Source organism: Protobothrops mucrosquamatus, unplaced genomic scaffold (assembly GCF_001527695.2).
Source record: "Protobothrops mucrosquamatus isolate PMUCROS unplaced genomic scaffold, P.Mucros_1.0 scaffold94, whole genome shotgun sequence".
In the NCBI taxonomy this organism is placed as follows: domain Eukaryota; kingdom Metazoa; phylum Chordata; class Lepidosauria; order Squamata; family Viperidae; genus Protobothrops; species Protobothrops mucrosquamatus.
This window is the reverse complement of record NW_015386469.1, coordinates 807,519-824,325: the sequence shown is the minus strand read 5'-3', so window position 1 is coordinate 824,325 and position 16,807 is coordinate 807,519. Positions and strand designations below refer to the sequence as shown.

The 16,807-nt window shown below is 39.6% G+C and overlaps 1 protein-coding gene across 1 annotated transcript in view; it reads left to right on the top strand.

Moving 5' to 3' along the window:
• Positions 1-16,807, top strand: part of SORCS2 (sortilin related VPS10 domain containing receptor 2) — a 104,166-nt gene that overhangs the window by 1,214 nt on the left and 86,145 nt on the right. Inside the window, exon 2 of the mRNA XM_029283447.1 lies at positions 6,957-7,024. Coding sequence (XP_029139280.1) covers positions 6,957-7,024 — 68 coding nt within the window. The remainder of the gene's footprint in view (positions 1-6,956; positions 7,025-16,807) is intronic.

Below are 16,807 nucleotides of genomic sequence, written 5' to 3'. Positions count from 1 at the left end.
CGGACCAGTTGCTGGCATGCCGTGGCCCGGTACTGGTCTACAGACCAGGAGTTGGGGACCCCTGCTCTAGGATATCCAGTTTGGATGAGAGGTATGCTGATAATCGTGAAAATTAGTATTCAGTTCCCATCCTATTTCATTTTATGGCAGTTTTTGAAGAACATGATTTCAGAGGCAAAAGTATTGGTCTTTAAAGTTTTAAGATCTCCAGAAATGCCAACACCAATTAATATCCATCTGCCCAAAAACAATGTTTCTTAAAATCGAGGCAGTTACGGGTATTTCATAATTTGGCGGCAGTCTGTGTTGGTTATTTCATTATTTTTTGTGCTTTCCCAAGACAAGATTTTTTAGGTCAACTAACCACAACTAATTCATTCAAATTTTGTGGAACCTCTGTACATTATCATGTAAAAGCAGACAGCAGCTGCTTTTTTAAAATAAAAATTAAAGACTATTGTCATATTTTATATAAAGATGGAATGATAATGTAATTTCCATAGCTGCAAATATATTGAGCATTAGTGCTCATTTTTTCAAAAAGAGGTTGGATGTGTTCATTGATTTAATAGAGCAGCTCAAATACCAAAGCATAAACATACATTCAGTATAATCTTTGCAGTGAGTTACTTTATATCTGGTGTATTTTATTACTGTTTAAAAATAGCATCCAAATACTTTTCTGGATATTTAAAAAGACATGTTTAAATAATATGGTTTTAAATTTAAAAGAAATTATAAAGGAAAAAGCAGGAAAATCTACCACAAAAACATATCTTTATTATATGTTAATGCAAACCAATCATACATATATATTCATGTCACAGTGCCCAATTTAATTAATAACTTTTAAATCAGTTTTCTTAACAGTGCGAAGAGGAAATTAACTGTATTAACCACTTATGTAGTCCAGATTTTCAAGTAGTCGGTGTTTTCTTTTAAAAAGTGTTTTATTTCATTTTACCACATGTTTGAAACTTTAAGAAAATTCTCTTTCAGTTTCTAAGTCATATTTCAATAATGTCTTATAAACAGAGCTTCTGAATGTTGTGTTACAAGCTTTTCAAATTCAGTCAAGTCTGACTGTTCTGCTTAGTTTTATAATTCTTTTTGAATTAGTTGAAGATATTAGAACGAATGTCATAAGTTGAGGACTACCTATATGTTTTAATTAAACCACACTTTATCCTGGGTCCACCAGTATTTTGAAAGCATGCCCTCTTTATTGGATCTTAAATGTGACTCTCAACCTGAGAGGAAATATGTGCTCTACGAGGAGTGAAATATGTATGCGCAATTTTTTCTCTCTCTCTCCCCCTCTCCCTCTCCCTGAAATTTCCTTCCACCAAATTCTTAAAGTGGCTAATTATCTGTTCCTACTCTCAGCAGGGAGCAGGTAAAAAAGAACATGTCTAATATACTACCATGGTTATTTTCTCTCCCCAGCACTGGCATTGCAGTTACTATAGGCTGAAGCCCAGGTAGACAATTTCCTGAGATGGTCACATTGTCATCACTGTCCAGCCAAGTCTCAGTAATACCTACTAGATCAGCATCCTCATCCATCATCATATCAGAGTTGGATGCAACCTGTTTATGATCTGTCCTTTACAAGCAGCCCTAGAACTAGGACATCCCCTTCTCCTGTAGCAACATGCGCAGGGTGATGTTGCTTCTTCTCCTGCCTGTCTTTATCCCAATTTGGGTCCCAATTGCCTTAGCCCCAGAGGCAGACAATTTCTCCCTTCCATCTACTGTATCTTCACATGCCCCTCTCAGCCCCACTCTTTGGCTTACACTGGTGTGTATAGGCAAGCACACTGTATCTGTACTAACCAGATACATAACTCCTGATATTCAAGGTCCTATCTGTCTACCCTAATACTTATTCTATTTTCTTTTGCCTTCAGCCACATAGCTAGCCTCCCCCAAACCTTTCCAGGAGCTTTTCCCTGCTCTCCACACAGTATCATGTATTACCTAGTAAAATGAGAATGGGAGAAGAGGACATTTCAGCACTTCTCAGCTGCATCTGTAGCATGGGATCTGAAAAGTCCAAGTCCAGGTTTGATTAACCTAGCTTTGCTGTGGCTTCTAGGTCACTTCCTTTCTGCAGCCATGGTATTCCTTCTCTCCCTGTCAATGTTTTCTTTCTCCATGTCGCTGGTCTCCATGAATTCTTTTTTGAAGGAGCCAATTGAAAATTTCCACTTCTGTTCTTTTCTCTCTCCTTAATTACCTGCAAAACCAGATTCCACCCTCTAACATTGATCTTTGTTGCTTTGTGTCATTAATGGTAACTGCTCTGTTGTCCTCTGCAGCAATTTCCATGTAGGGTTTTGAATCTGAATTTGAATTATTCCTTGTTGATATTTCTGTTACAGTCTTTTCCAGTTCAGCTCTCTTGTAGGTATGGGGCAGGAACTGATATCACCAACTTGGACGATCTTTTCTTTCATCTGTCCTACTTCACCAATGTCTTCCTTCCCTCTGGGACTTATTTAAGGATACTTGCAGTTTTCAGTCATCTTATCACTTTCACCCTACCCAATTTCCTCACTCTCCTCACTTCTCATTATCCTGCAGTAATACAATTAACACCAACACTGATTAAGCTGACTAAATTAAACATTTAACCAGACTGCTACTAAAATTAATCATCTGTCCAATAGTTCATATGCATCTCTAAATCCAAATGCTGGCTGTCCTGCATTTGTGGAATTACTGCAGAGTTTCATAAGCTATGTCTTAGTCTTGGGAAGAAAAAGTGCTATCAAGCACCAAATGCGGCCAGTACAAAACAGAAACTATAGGTCAGTGGTGGCGAAACTATGGCACGAGTGCCAGAGGCGGCACTCAGAGCCCTCTCTGTGGGCACGCATGCCGTCGCCCCAGTCCTAGGCCTTCAGCTGGGTTTTATAAAACCTTTTCGCTTTAGGCCTCCACCGCCGTGTGCAAAAAAAAAAAAAAAAGGTTCAATCAATCAGTCAATTTCAATTTCTCGCGGGAAATAAAAATCTTGCAAAGTTGGAATGGATTGATTGAACTTTTTAGTCCCGCCCAGTCTGCCGTTACCACCGCAGCCACGCCCAGCCAATGGGCCACGCCCAGCCAATGGGCCACGCCCAGCCAATGGGCCACACCCACCCGGCACCCGACGATGCATAAGTGGGTTTGGGGTTGCAGTTTGGGCACTCGGTCTCTAAAAGGTTCGCCATCACGCTATAGGTTGATGATGTAGAACTAAATTTTCATTGAGATACTAGTGTAGCGTTACCCTCTCATTCTGCCTGGATAGACTCCTGTGACTTCCTGGGTCCCTTAGTCTGATGGGCTGAATTCAAACAATCCACCACTTCCTCTACTTCTTCATTCTTCAGTAGCTCATTTAGCAGATGAGCTATCTTTGCAAATCCTTCCACAAACCTCCAATAATATGAACAAAATTCCAGAAATGATCGCAATTCAGCTACATTTTGGTGCCTGGGCCAAGAAACAACTGCTTCAGGTAGCTATCATAAAAATCCCTATATAATAATGTAACTTGCACACCCGAATCCAAGAGGGCCTTAGTGTAAATACCTTCCACTTGTACTGAAACCATTGGAGAAGGACCCACCAACTGCTGGGGAGCCCCAATAATGGGGCACCCAGGGTCTGGTTTTAACGATCCGCACTTGATTCCCCAAGGACTGTCACTGGGGCCCTGTTGCTCTATTTTCTGGCAGTTCGAAGGAATGGGGATTTCTCGCTAAAAGGGGTACTCTCGTCACTCCCATCTTTGGTGAGGGCTTCCTAGAAGGTCCCTCTTTATTGGGGCTGACTGATCTCACCGGGCACCCAGCTAGCTCCCTCACTGGGGCCCTTGACAGTTTCCCGACTGAACGGGGTTCCCTGATATTCTGTACGGTTTCATACATGGACGCCTATAATGCCCCACACCCCCACAATTATAGCAAACCATTGGTCTCATTGAATTGTTAGCTAGGGCAGATGGGCCCATCCCCCCATCTGTTGGCCCAGCCCGACCTCCATTTGGAGGCGGGCCACCCATTACTGTCCAGGAAGCCATAGTTAAATCCAGTATCTGAGCTTGCATCGTTCTTAACCGATTGTCATCCTCCCTAAACTTTCCCATTCCTAGGCCTAAGGGCCATTCCGCCTCCTTAGCCTCCTCTACACCTCAGTCACCCGAACTCTCCTTATAAGCTCGTGATACCCCCAAACACTCCCTCTAGCTTCAACTTTTATTTGGTTCCAAACAGGGTCCGGAACCAAGGCACCTCTGGAGAGTTGTTCTGTCCTGGCTTGTTCCACCTCAGTTGGGTCTAATCCCCCCCTTTCCAAAACCTGATATAATAATCTGTTCAGGTGCCTTATATATTCAGACAGCTTCTCACCCCTCTTCTGATACATATGTTCCAATCGAAACAATAAGCTAGAGACCATCTCAACAGACCCAAATTCATCCTGCACAGTAAAGTGCTCCCGACTCAATGTTAGACTTCTAATGGCTTCTGCAGCAGGGCCCTTTAAACTTTCTCTGTTGCCTTTTTTGGGTGTCCAGTATATCCCATTCCTCAACTGCTTGTATTGCCTACTCCATCCAGGCTTCATACTCCTCTTCCCCTTCTGGCACCGCTTGCATCCCTGAGAAAGTATGTAATTTCCTATACCCAGCCCCTATGCAATAGCCCCCCATCAGGTTTTGGATGGAAGTCAAACTTCCCCCTGCCTGTGTGAACCCTGCTTTTGTCATCCCCGTGGGTAAGGAAACACATTTCTGTTTCTTTTGGCCTAATGGTTTGGTCGAAGGTGTACCCCATACAGTAGGAAAAATCACCCCTGCTCTAATATCTTCTGTCAGTTGCAAATTTTCAACCTGAAAGCACTCTGGAATACTCCTTTTCCATTCCAGCAGTTCATAAAAGTGGGAGGAGATCTCGATCCACCCTCGTATCTATCACATACACCCTCTGATCCGGGACAAGGACCCTCATTATCTGTAAGATTCATTCTTCTGACCAAACATCGCCAGGGATATCAATTACTACGCTCGTCCTCACTTCACTATTCTGCTCTTTGCACCACCTAATAACTGTGTTAGAGTCCATTTTGTTCACCTGACTCATACCTTTATGTAAAACCAACCCCCCCTTCTAAAAGAGGAGGGGCCAGGCAGGGTATCCCAGATGAGCCCCCACATGTAGCATTACCCCCTCAAAGGCCGCCAAAGTCCAGGTCCCCCCTAGCCCTCCCTCTTTCTGTTGCACTCGGCAGCCGCGCCCTCAAGGCACTGGTAGAAAGTCCCTTTTCGACAGGAGCTCACGCAGAGTAGGAAAGGGGTGGCAGGTCCTCGTTGTCATCAAAGGGGTCCACAGGAACAGGATGACCAACCCCCCCCCAGCAGTCATAACGGTAATAGTCAATGGCTTTCAGCAGTCGCTGGGAAAACGGGGGGAGGGAAGCACATATTTATGTGGTTTCCAGAAGATCTCTAGAATGTCTTGAAGGAAAAGAGCAGTGGAAAAATAAAAGTTTTCTCTGTACATTGAAAGATCAACTTCTACCAATTTTCCAAGTATTGTGAAGCTCAAATTATGCTAGATCCCTACTTTCTTTTGATTTTGAAATTTCTTTCATTCTGCTGGATTTAGAGTTGAAAGAGTAGGTAGCCAGTCTTAAAAGACAGGGTGGGGGTATTAAGCAACATTTCTTACCAAGTGGAACATAGCCAAAGAGCTAATTTGGGAAAAACCTCATTGTGTCAACCATCTGTCTAGCGAATTCAAAATTAAGGAATCTTCACAGCTTTGAGATGCCAGAAAAGATAAATTTTATTGAATATATATCCCGGTATTGAAGAAACAAAACCAACTCTAGTTTTCCTGCGATAAAATCTGGTTAGTTAACAATAGCTTTCCATAACCTCCACTCACCAAGTGTTCACGTTGCCCTATGAGAATGGTTCACTTCCCCGTTCCAACACCTGCTTTTGTGACCTTGGCTTCTTAGAATTCTGTTTCTTTCCCAAGCTTTCTATTCCCTCCTCCCTATATCTGTGGCAAGTTGAATAGTGATAGAAGTTAGCAAGCATCTTAGCAATTCAACCTTGACACATTGAGAGCAGATGAGCGGTATGAGCTACTCCTTGGTAGGTGGCTTGAATAAGGAACACAAACAATTCAGAGATAAACGATAAATAGAATAGAATAACAACTTTATTGTCACTTTGAATGTACAATAATCAGCATATATTAAAATGAAATTTTGTTGCATACAGCTCTCAAATGGTCACCACCTCCAATATACACTACATAAAAATGACAAAAATAAATAAATACAGAATTATGCATATACCCACATAAATTATAGGTTCTGTTTCAGCTATCATAAGAAACTACATTCTGAACATAACACAATCTCTAAGCCAAGGATTCAAAGGATGTTTTGCCAGAAAAAAACCTTCAATTTTATTTATGGAATGAAACAAACAAACAGCATGATGGCTTAGCATTATGTGAAAATGCATCTAAAGGCTAGAAGCTTAATTATAGTTTACCTATGAAGCTTATAAAAAAAATTATGTACTGTATCTGTTCATTTAAACTGTAAACCTATGTACACTTTGCTAGGAATAAATCCTTTTAATCTCATGATTTTAAGTAATAGCTACATCAATCTGTTCTGCTGATTTTCTGAGACATTTTTGGTTTACAGGGCAAACCTGGATTTATCTGTTTGGCAGTAAGCCCCTTTGATACCTCTCTGACCACAAAAAGGCAAAGAAGCAAAGCAGTGATACAATGAATAATTTAATAATTCTTAGAATTCAAGTCTTGTCAGTTTGTTTATTTTATTGCATATTAATATGGATACTTTAATTATGTATATGTATATATATGTGTGTGTGCATATGTATAGCTTAGTTTTCTTTTTTGCATGCTTTCCTTTAGGTGATTCTGATCCTTACTAAATATTACCACACTGATATGGGCAAAGTGTTGGAGAGTTCTTTGTGGAGGTATGTTTGTTGCTTATATTCTTAGTTTTCCTAGAAATCAATGAGAAACTATTTCATGCTTGAATGTATTGGATTTTTTTTTATTGCTGTCACTTGAATGGGGCAAAGATACAATGTGGGTATGGCTAATGTCTTCTATTTTGGAGGCTTTGGGGGGGGTTTGTTTTTTTAAATTATGTTGCTTAATGTTTACTTCAAAATTATGGGAAAATATCGGGAAAATCACCACATTGATTTTTAGTAGCTGCCCTCAGCAGTGTAATAGTAGAAGCTCTGGGAGCTGCAAGAAAGGGGATCTGGAACTTGCAGATTGCTCCCACTAAGTCAGGGGTAGGCAACCTCGGCTCTTTTATGACTCATGGACTTCAACTCCCAGAATTCCTGAGTTAGCTATGCTGACTCAGGAATTCTGGGAGTTGAAGTCCATGAGTCATAAAAGAGCCGAGGTTGCCTACCCCTGCGGACTAGGTCATACAATTAATCTACTATATGAATAGCCTGATTCACATTAGCTCCAGTGTCAATTTATTTTAGTTCAAATGAATATCTATTGAGGGAATGATTAAAATGAAAAGTCATTTTAATGCTGTTAAACGGTAGAGATTACACAAACATTCTAAATCTACAATCTCTGCACCAAATCCCACTGCTCTTAATCCAGATTGCTGTAAAATTAGTATGAGCATAAAGATTTCAGCTAAAAATCCCCCAGTTTTCACAATGAAAATACACAGGAAATTAGAAATTAAGGGGGAGGCAAACCTACAAGGTCAGGATGGTGTTCTCCCATGTTATCGTATTGTAATGAATAAAAAGAGCTTTGCCCACATGCTGAGTTTCTAATTTTAATTGTGACATCATTGAGTACAGAATTAGAATAGGATTTGCTTCTGCTGCCTTGTGCTAAAAATGTTTACCAAGGGATAAGTGCTAGATACTAGGTTTTTGAAAGAAAGGTGTGAAGAAATAAGAGCATGACTATTTGTAGGACTGGCAGGTTAAATCTGTTTCATTTTTACTACATTCTACCATCCTTCCACCGAGTTAATGGTATAAAACTAACCCCAGGACAATAGCATTGGGTGGAATTGTCTACCTCTGCAAACCTCCTCATAGAAATTAGAAATCCATGACTAGATGATTGCTTAAATCAGGAAATTCAACATTAAAACATGCATGAAAGTAGGCTGCATATAATTAATTAGCTTCTCAGTCAGCAATATCAGTACTTGAGAAACAATACTGAGTTGGATGTCACTAAGAAATAACATCTTTTAGCTCAGAGGCCTTGTTACTAACATCAGTGGAAAATAGGACTGGAAAGCTAGATGCGCAGCAAAGTAAGAGTCTGGCAAGGACTCTGTGATTATTTACCTCTAAGTACTTGTAGCATATGTACCATCATTTATGCCTAAACTTGTATGTGGTTGTGTGCTAATGAAGAAGAGGATGAAAGAACACAAGGTCCAACATGCAACTTGCCAGCATTCCCCACAAGAGCTCCCCAAATGTGTGGAGGCAAAGTTTGGTCTTTTGGGGAGATTTTGAAGGATGCTCAGTGCTGTCCTGCACCTGCATTTTTGACCAGCAGAAGCTTCCAAGTGGTCTTCAAGGGAGCCTCCTATAGAGTGCATTACAGTAATTCATTTGTGAGGTGATTAAGGCATGTTTGTAAATGAGCTCCTAGTCCAGGAAAGGGAGCAATTGGTGCACTAGATGTACTTGCACAAAAACCATCTTGGCTACAACTGCCACCTGCTTTTTGAATAGGAGTTGTGAGTCCACTATCACCACCAGGTTGCACACCAATCTTGAATGGTACAATCCTATCGAAGTCCAATCCTATCCATGAACAAAGATGGAAGATCCCCAGTCTTGTCAGGATTGAGCCTGAATCTCTTCTTCTTCATCCAAATCCCGACACCGTTAGATAGCAGATCAGTACATTGAGAGTTTCACCTGCACTGCCTAGGGATGAAATGTATCATCACATACTGGGTTCTCAACTTACTAATGACTTCACCCAGAGGTTTCGTGTAGATATTAGACAAGAGTTGTGTGTGGGAGTGAATCTATCCCTTAGTTAATTCACAAGTAAAGAATTCTAAACTTGATCTCTCCCATCCTGTCAACACCAACAGGGACCAACTGCTGAGACAATTGATGAGATATATCTCATTGAGTAGAAAACAGCTTTTACATGTAAATATTCAGTTAAACTGGTAATGTAGACTCTTTTTTTCCAGCAACATATGCATTTGCGTAGGTGGTAGCCTAAATGCAAGTGCTGTTGTATATAAAATTAAAAGGAGTACTGTGATAATCCCAACATAAGATATCTTCTTAATGAACTGTATATTATAAGGAAAACTGTCAAACAAAAATTGAGCAAATCAGTTTTAATGGGTAACCGTGAGAGATGGAGGGGAGGGAGAGCTAGTGTGATGGGCTACAATGAAGCAGCAGTTTCCCAGGAAGATGGAGCACAATGCAGAAAGAATCGGGGGAGACAAGAGGCAGCACAGCTGGGAGCTGGAGAAGAGACAGAAGAAGAGCGTTAGAATAGCCACTCCATAGAATTTCCCAGGGTGTGTCTATTGGGCTGAGAATAGTAAGGATTCTGTCTATTGTGTGTAAGCAAATAAACTGAATTCTGACTGGACAATTCTACAACATTCTTGGGCTAAGAATGACAGTAACTAAAATAACAACACAAGATCTAGTTCTAGTTTTGCAAGTGGTGGGATTCAGCTGGTTCGCACCACTTTGGCAGAACTGGTAGCTAATTTTTTGTTGCCCAGGCCAAGAATGGACTTCCGGAAGCGGCATCCACACAGAGAACCGGTTGTTCACATATTTGAATCCCACCACTGAGTTTTGCCCAAAATCTAAAATTAGCTTGGTGACCTTGGGTTAGTCACTTTCAGCTCTAGAAAGGAGGTAGTGGCAAACAACTTCTGAAAAACATTGCCAAGAAAACTGCAGAGACTAATCCAAACCGTTACCAAGAGTCAAGATTAACTTGAAAGTGCCAAAAATAAATAAATATCCAAAATATGGAACACATTACTTTTATATCTTATTTGCTCAAATTTCTGCATAGCTGAAAGCATTTGGTCTAGAAATTCAAAGAGCTGAGAAAAATCAAACAAAAAAGTTTTATTTTTTCATTTTTTATGCATTTTTAAATTAGTTTGTTTTAGAATTATGAATAAATTTTTCAGACAAGGTATTCTTATATTGGAACTCTTTATTCAACCTAAACTTTGTTCCTAAAAACAAGGCAGAATGTTTCTAGCTGCAATATAAAAAGGTTAATAACAATATTTGAGCTGAGGACAAAAACAATTTTTGCCATATTTCTCTGGCACAAGAGAAAGAGGAGGATCCAATGCATTCTTTACTTATAGGTGCTCTTGTTTACTTTTGTCAATATTGATAAATATTGCTGTGCTCTTGTTGGCCTCACTAGATCTCAGAAGACTAGAAAAATAATAGAATAGGTAATAGCCCATTTATTCCTGTAGGCATTCAGTTAGAAACTGATTGTCCTAGTTGTACATGAGGATTCAACAGATCTACAGATTTTGCAGAATTACAAATAACACTGAAGCTGAAAGCAAGCATAATACTTACTGAAATATGAAAGTTCTAAATTCCATTTTTAAACTCAACTTTGCTGCAGTTACTAAAATAATATATTGTGTTCAGTTGTATATTGCAGCCGAATTCTTAGTAATTTGTTATTTTGTGCAAAATTATAGTTCTGAATTTTACAATCCAAATACAGTAATTTTATGAGAAAACCAAGTTATAGTTCACACCACTGATGGAGACAGATGGAGGTTTCCTCATGTCCTGCTCAATTTGTCCTGTCCCTCCCCCCTGAGATAAAGCCCACACGCTTTCCTAGGGTTTTGGAAAGTTTGAAAACCTGGCTTGGTCTCAGGTGTGGGGCTAATGTTTGTTATTTGTTTAATGATCCCTGCTTTGTTTTGTGGGGATTTTGTCATTAGAACATTTTAGTCTGGGCTGCTTATTTATTTATTTTTTATTTATTTGTTGTTGTTAATTGCAAAGTCGTGTCTGACCCATCGTGACCCCATGGACAACGTTCCTCCATGTGTGTGTGTGTGTGTGTGTGTGTATACACAGTGCTTTTTTTCTAAAAAAAAAAAAAAAGGTGCCGGAACTCACACATGTCATACAACCCGCCTTGCCTACCCTACAAGGTTCCATCCAAAAAAGGTGCCGGAACTCCGTTCTGGGCGTTCTATGAGAAAAAAAGTCCTTTATTATATATATATATATATAATCTTTATTATTTTCATAAATACTGTAACTCAAGGTGGCGTACATATCCAACACACTTTCCTCCTCCTATTTTCCCTCCTGCAGCCCAGTGAAGTGAGTTGGGCTGAGAGAGAGTGACTGACCCAAGATCACTCAGATGGCTTTTATGCCTAAGGCAGGAATAGAAGTCACGGTCTCTGGCTATCTAGCCTGGTGTTTTAACCACGCTAATCCTAAGAATGACGTAAAATCATCCACCTAGAATTCAGTTTGTATTTGCTTGTTGTTGATTTAATATTTTTTAGCTGTTTTTATGTCTTGTTTAGTTTTGTGTGCTTCCCAGAGTACATTGGAATTGGGGGGGGGGGCTAATAAATGCTTTTGTTAATTAAAATTTCTGGGGATTATATAGTTATTTACATATGGTTTTCTTGCCAAAGAATTTGGAAGAATTTTACCATTGCCTTCTTCTTGAATGTCTGTTTGACTTCCCATTCTAATCCACAGCACTGAAATTTTGTGGTGATCTCCAAGTACTAACTAGATCCAACCCTACAAACTTTCATAAAACTTTATATTTGTAGCTTGTTTGTCAACCTTGATATCCAGTTATCCCAAATATGCTTTTTCATGAGGCAACTGGACTTTCTTGTTTTTCTTTGACAATGTTTTGCTTCTCATCCAAGAAGCTTCTCCAGCTCTGACTGGATGGTGGGGAATAGAAGGACTTATACTGCCTACAGACAGCTGGCCATTTGCATTCATTTAGAGAATCGTTGATGCCACCTGAAGGTTTAATATGTCGTCAGGGTCACCTGAGTAGTGCAAATGGTTGTGGAGCCTTCTTGGAACTGTTGAAAGGACTGTGTCGTAGACTGAAGATAGAAGATATCATATTCCTCTCCCTGTGTTAAGAGAGGGCTGTTCAGTTTTGACATAGATGGCCTCTTTGACCCCTCTTTGTCCTCTCTGTCCAAAATGTGGAGTTTGCTGTCTTCGAAAGAGTGGCCTTTGTCTTTTAAATGCAGATGGACTGCTGAATCTTGTCCTGATATCCAGTTGATTCTCTTTTTGGTAAGGTTGAATGATGAATCTGTCCATATGCTATTGAAGTTCCAGTTCCATTATCTTAACTTTTTGAAAGTTTCTACCAATCGTAGAGATATTAAAATAAATGAAACATGAAAATAAAACTACTTGAATTAGTATTTGCATTTTTCCTGTTTTGTTGATTTGTTACTTTTTTAATGGATATATAATATGCTACATTGTTTTGTATTTAACATTGTTCTCTTTCTCAAAGAAAAATCTAGTCCTGTGGAATACTGATGCTGTCTCTGAAGAGTCTTCTAATATCACAGTAAATTCAGAAGGCTAGATTCACATAACATTCTATGACAAAATATAGATTCTCAGTACAAAAGATAAAATGTCAATCACTTTTTAATGAGTTATCCTCAACTTACAGCAACAATTGAAACTGCAATCTTTGTTGAACGAAGCAGTCGTTCAATGAGATGTCACGTGTCTGCTTCACTCAATGACTGCAATCCTGGCGCTCCCAGTTGAGGTCATTAAATGATCTCCTGGGTCATTAAGCAGACAGAGTGAAAGAGCTGCCTGCCAGAGAGACTTGGTCCTATGTGGGGCTGAATTCCTCTGACAGGCAGCCCTTTTGCTCTGTTCCCTTTGCTGCTGCATCTGTCCGGAAATCCAAACAGGATTTTGGCATGGAGTGTTTGCAGCACGGAGGTTTGCACCCAGTTCCCAAAGACAAGAGGAGTCCCTCTGTCTTTTGGGGCTGACTGTTAATGCATCGTGTTGCAAACATTCTGTGCCAAAATCCTATTTGGATTTCAGGACAGACCATTTTTAGCCAGTCCCCAGAAACCAGGAGTCTTTCAGCAAGCAGTAATGGCTTGTGACCTTCCTTACCGGTTTCCCTATTGACTTTCTAGGGAAGCTGGCCAGGAAGATTACAAATGACAATTAGATGATTGTGAGCACCCAGATCTCAATCCTGTGAGGCTACAATGGCTGTAACTTTGGCCATGGGTTGTAAGACCCTTTGTTCAGCACTGTGGTAATTTTGAGCAGTCACTTAACAAATGATTGTTAACCGAGGACGGCCTGTAATGTATTGTGTGAACTCAGCTAGTGTGATTTGTAAATCACTATTTGTACTTTACTGTATCATTTTTACCTGGTCAAGTTTTTATTCAAGAAACCATTATTACACAAAATATGGCTTAGTATGTTATGTGAACACAGACAAAATTTGGCAATTGTTAATTTGAAACTGATCTCAGAAAACATGTAACACATTTTGAAAGTGTGTCCCCTTGCAGTGGTCTACTGTATCAGGAACAGGTTTTGGTTTTGATCTCCAAAATCGAAGTTAGTTGGGCCAGATTCTTTTTTTCTGTTGCCCTTCATATAGAACAACCTTTTTCAAGATATTTTGAGAAAACTCCTATTAATGTGTTAGAGGTCTGCTATATATTTCTAGACATGATATTTTAGGTAATTCATTACTGAAGATCTTGTTTAGTTGGCTTTATTTGTTCAACCCTAGTTATTATTTTAATATATGTTTTAATGTATGTTTTAAAATTGTTTGAAGAGAATCTTGTGTAGTTTATGTAGTAAGCTGAAAATGGAAACTAATTCATGAAGTACAGCTGGGGTTGTTTCAGATTTCACTGTATATGCTAGTGGTTTCAGATGTGTTGCAGTAACAGTGCTTTGTTAGCTATGTATGCCTCACCATCCCACACATCCTATTTTCCAGTTGGGAGTTTCAAGTGCTTTTGTTATTTTCTGTATTCAAAAATAAAACACAGAGCTGCACAAGAGGAGCAAAAGAGAAAAGCATAATGTGATTCAAACGCCACAGGAAGAAATTAAATCTCGACTGCTTTGAAAAAGGGATGCTTCTCGGCAGGAAATGAAAGAAGCATTACTTGTAAGAATAGAAAATTGAGATGGGTTGCTAGGAAACTAATAAATTAATTGAAAGATAGATTCAGAGGGAAAATTGAACAGTTGAAACCTATTGTTACTGTCACATCCATTTCTATTTTTGGGTAACCCCTTTAGTACAGCCAGCCAAAGGTTCCTAAAGAATAAAGTTTTGGAATTCTCCTGAACTCTTCAACACGCAAGATGGGGGGGAAAAAGCTGACAGAAAAATGGGTATTAGCATGAGCTCTGTAGTTCAAGTTGGTTCCAAAATGAAAGTTGTGGATTAAATGTGTAGGTAATGATGCCGCGACCCGAAAACAGGGAGGATGGAGTGGCTACTCTTATCTGAGGGGCTCTACTAGCTTTCAGAGGCATGGTCCCATAATAAAGGAAGGAGAGATCATGTTCAGTTGGGTTCTAGGGTTCATTTGGGAGCATTTGTTTTACCAACCTCCCTGCTACACATCAACCACCGTACAAAGCTGCTTGCTATTGCTGTGAACTTTACTATGATATTGGTTCTGGGAGAGTTAATTTTGCCTCAGTTCAGTGCAGAATCTAATGCTCATGATCATCAGGCAAACATGGACCTGACCCAGATTATTGTGGGCCAAACACTTGTCACTGGTCACATGTTGTCTCAGGGCAGCTTCAGTGTGATCTGGTGAGGGTGGGGCATCTATCGTATCTTATAGTCAGATCACTTTCTGATTTCCTTGGAGTTGTTTAATACTGCTTACACACACACACACACACACACACACCATATGCACCATAAGGAGAATCGCTTTATCAATTGGTTTTGAAGCTTGATGGACCAAGTTGGGTTTCAGATAGTGTTTGGGGAGTTTCCTAAGATTCTGAAATGACAATAGCCTTGGTAAAATTGCATCTGAGCATCTTCCTCTGTTTGCCAATCCTGGAGGTTCTCTGGTTCTCTGAGGAGCAATAGAAGATGGTGGCAGAATAAACATTTCAGTGCTTTGGAGGAAGATAAAGTGTGAGTCTGATAAAATACATGTTCAAGCCTATGCTAAGTCCAACAATGTATGATAAAAGTAGCAAAACGTATTTTTTTTATTCCTCTTTCATCCAAATATTGCTGGATGAAAGCAATATTGATTGCTGGTCCTTTTAGACTTACTTGGACCTTTTTAGGGAAAAGGAGGCACAAAGAATATTTTAAGAACCACTTGATGGTATTCTAGGCATCCGACACATTCTAGGCATCTGACTAGTCAGGGTCCATCTCAAATAGTTTGAAATTGAATTGGGCAGGGTCTTACATTGCAATTTAAGAGAATTTGAGCCTGTGAATCTCAATAAATTAAATGGAATTCTTGGGTTTTTAGTAAGGTTATCTACTTATTTACTAGATCAGTGTATGTCCTGATTTATTAAAGTTGACATGCAGTTGGTGATAGCTGTGGCCATGAGTCTCTTTGTATGGAACTATCTTACAGTATGTGGCAACTATATCCTTTCCTGGATCAGGAGGCCTTACTCATGGTTACTCATGCCTTAGTCATTTTATGGTTGAATTATTGCAGTACACACTACCTGGGATTGCACTTGAAGATCACTTTGAAGTTATAGCTGATCAAGAGTGTAAGGGCATTAGTGGTAATGTGGACATATTGGTTCACTCAAAAACACCTCTGCTCCATGAATTGCATTGGTTGCCATTAGGCTTCTGGGTAGAATCCATAATAGTGATCATCATCTATATATCCCTTCATGATTCAGGGCCTGTGTGACTTCCTTTCTCCAGTTACGTATTCTTGTAGAGTGGGCATATTCAAGATCCCATTGTTAACATTATATCATTTTGTAGGACCTTGGAAGTTCTTTTTTATGCCCACCCCTGCCCTGTGGAGTAGTATCTTTTACCCAAATCCGCCCAGGCCTGACCCTGTCATTAAGGAAAGACTATAAAACATAGTTTTCCATCATGCCTTGGGGTAGGATTGTTGGGAATTCTCACTGATATTGGGACTTTATTCCTTGGTTTTTAGTAATATATTTAGGTTGATGTTTTTTTTACTGTTTTATTGTTTTAATATTTCTACATATTAAAACAATACTCGGAGTTGCTTGAACAATTCAGGAGGTTGATGAATCAGATAGACAGACGGACGGACGGACAGACAGACAGACAGACATAGGGGATCTAATGGCTTTTTATATTTACGCTGGACTGGGAGAGGCAACAGTTTTCTTTATTCCTTAATACTATGTAAGCATGTCCAGAAGATGTGAGGAAGCAGTTGATGCATTCTTCCAGGCGTTTCACACAAATCTGATAAACATGTTACATGAATGTTTAAAACAGGCTTCTGGCAAATATTTCTTAAGGTAGATTATTAGCGCAGTTTGTAGAAAATTGCAGGCCCACTTATTGTTCAGCATTCCTATTTAGAATTTCTAACTGCTTTTGGATCGCCACACAGCCTAAAAATCTAAGACAATTTCAGTAGCCTGCCATTCTCTAGTTAATTAAAAAGTACAATGTCTCAACCTGCTTTC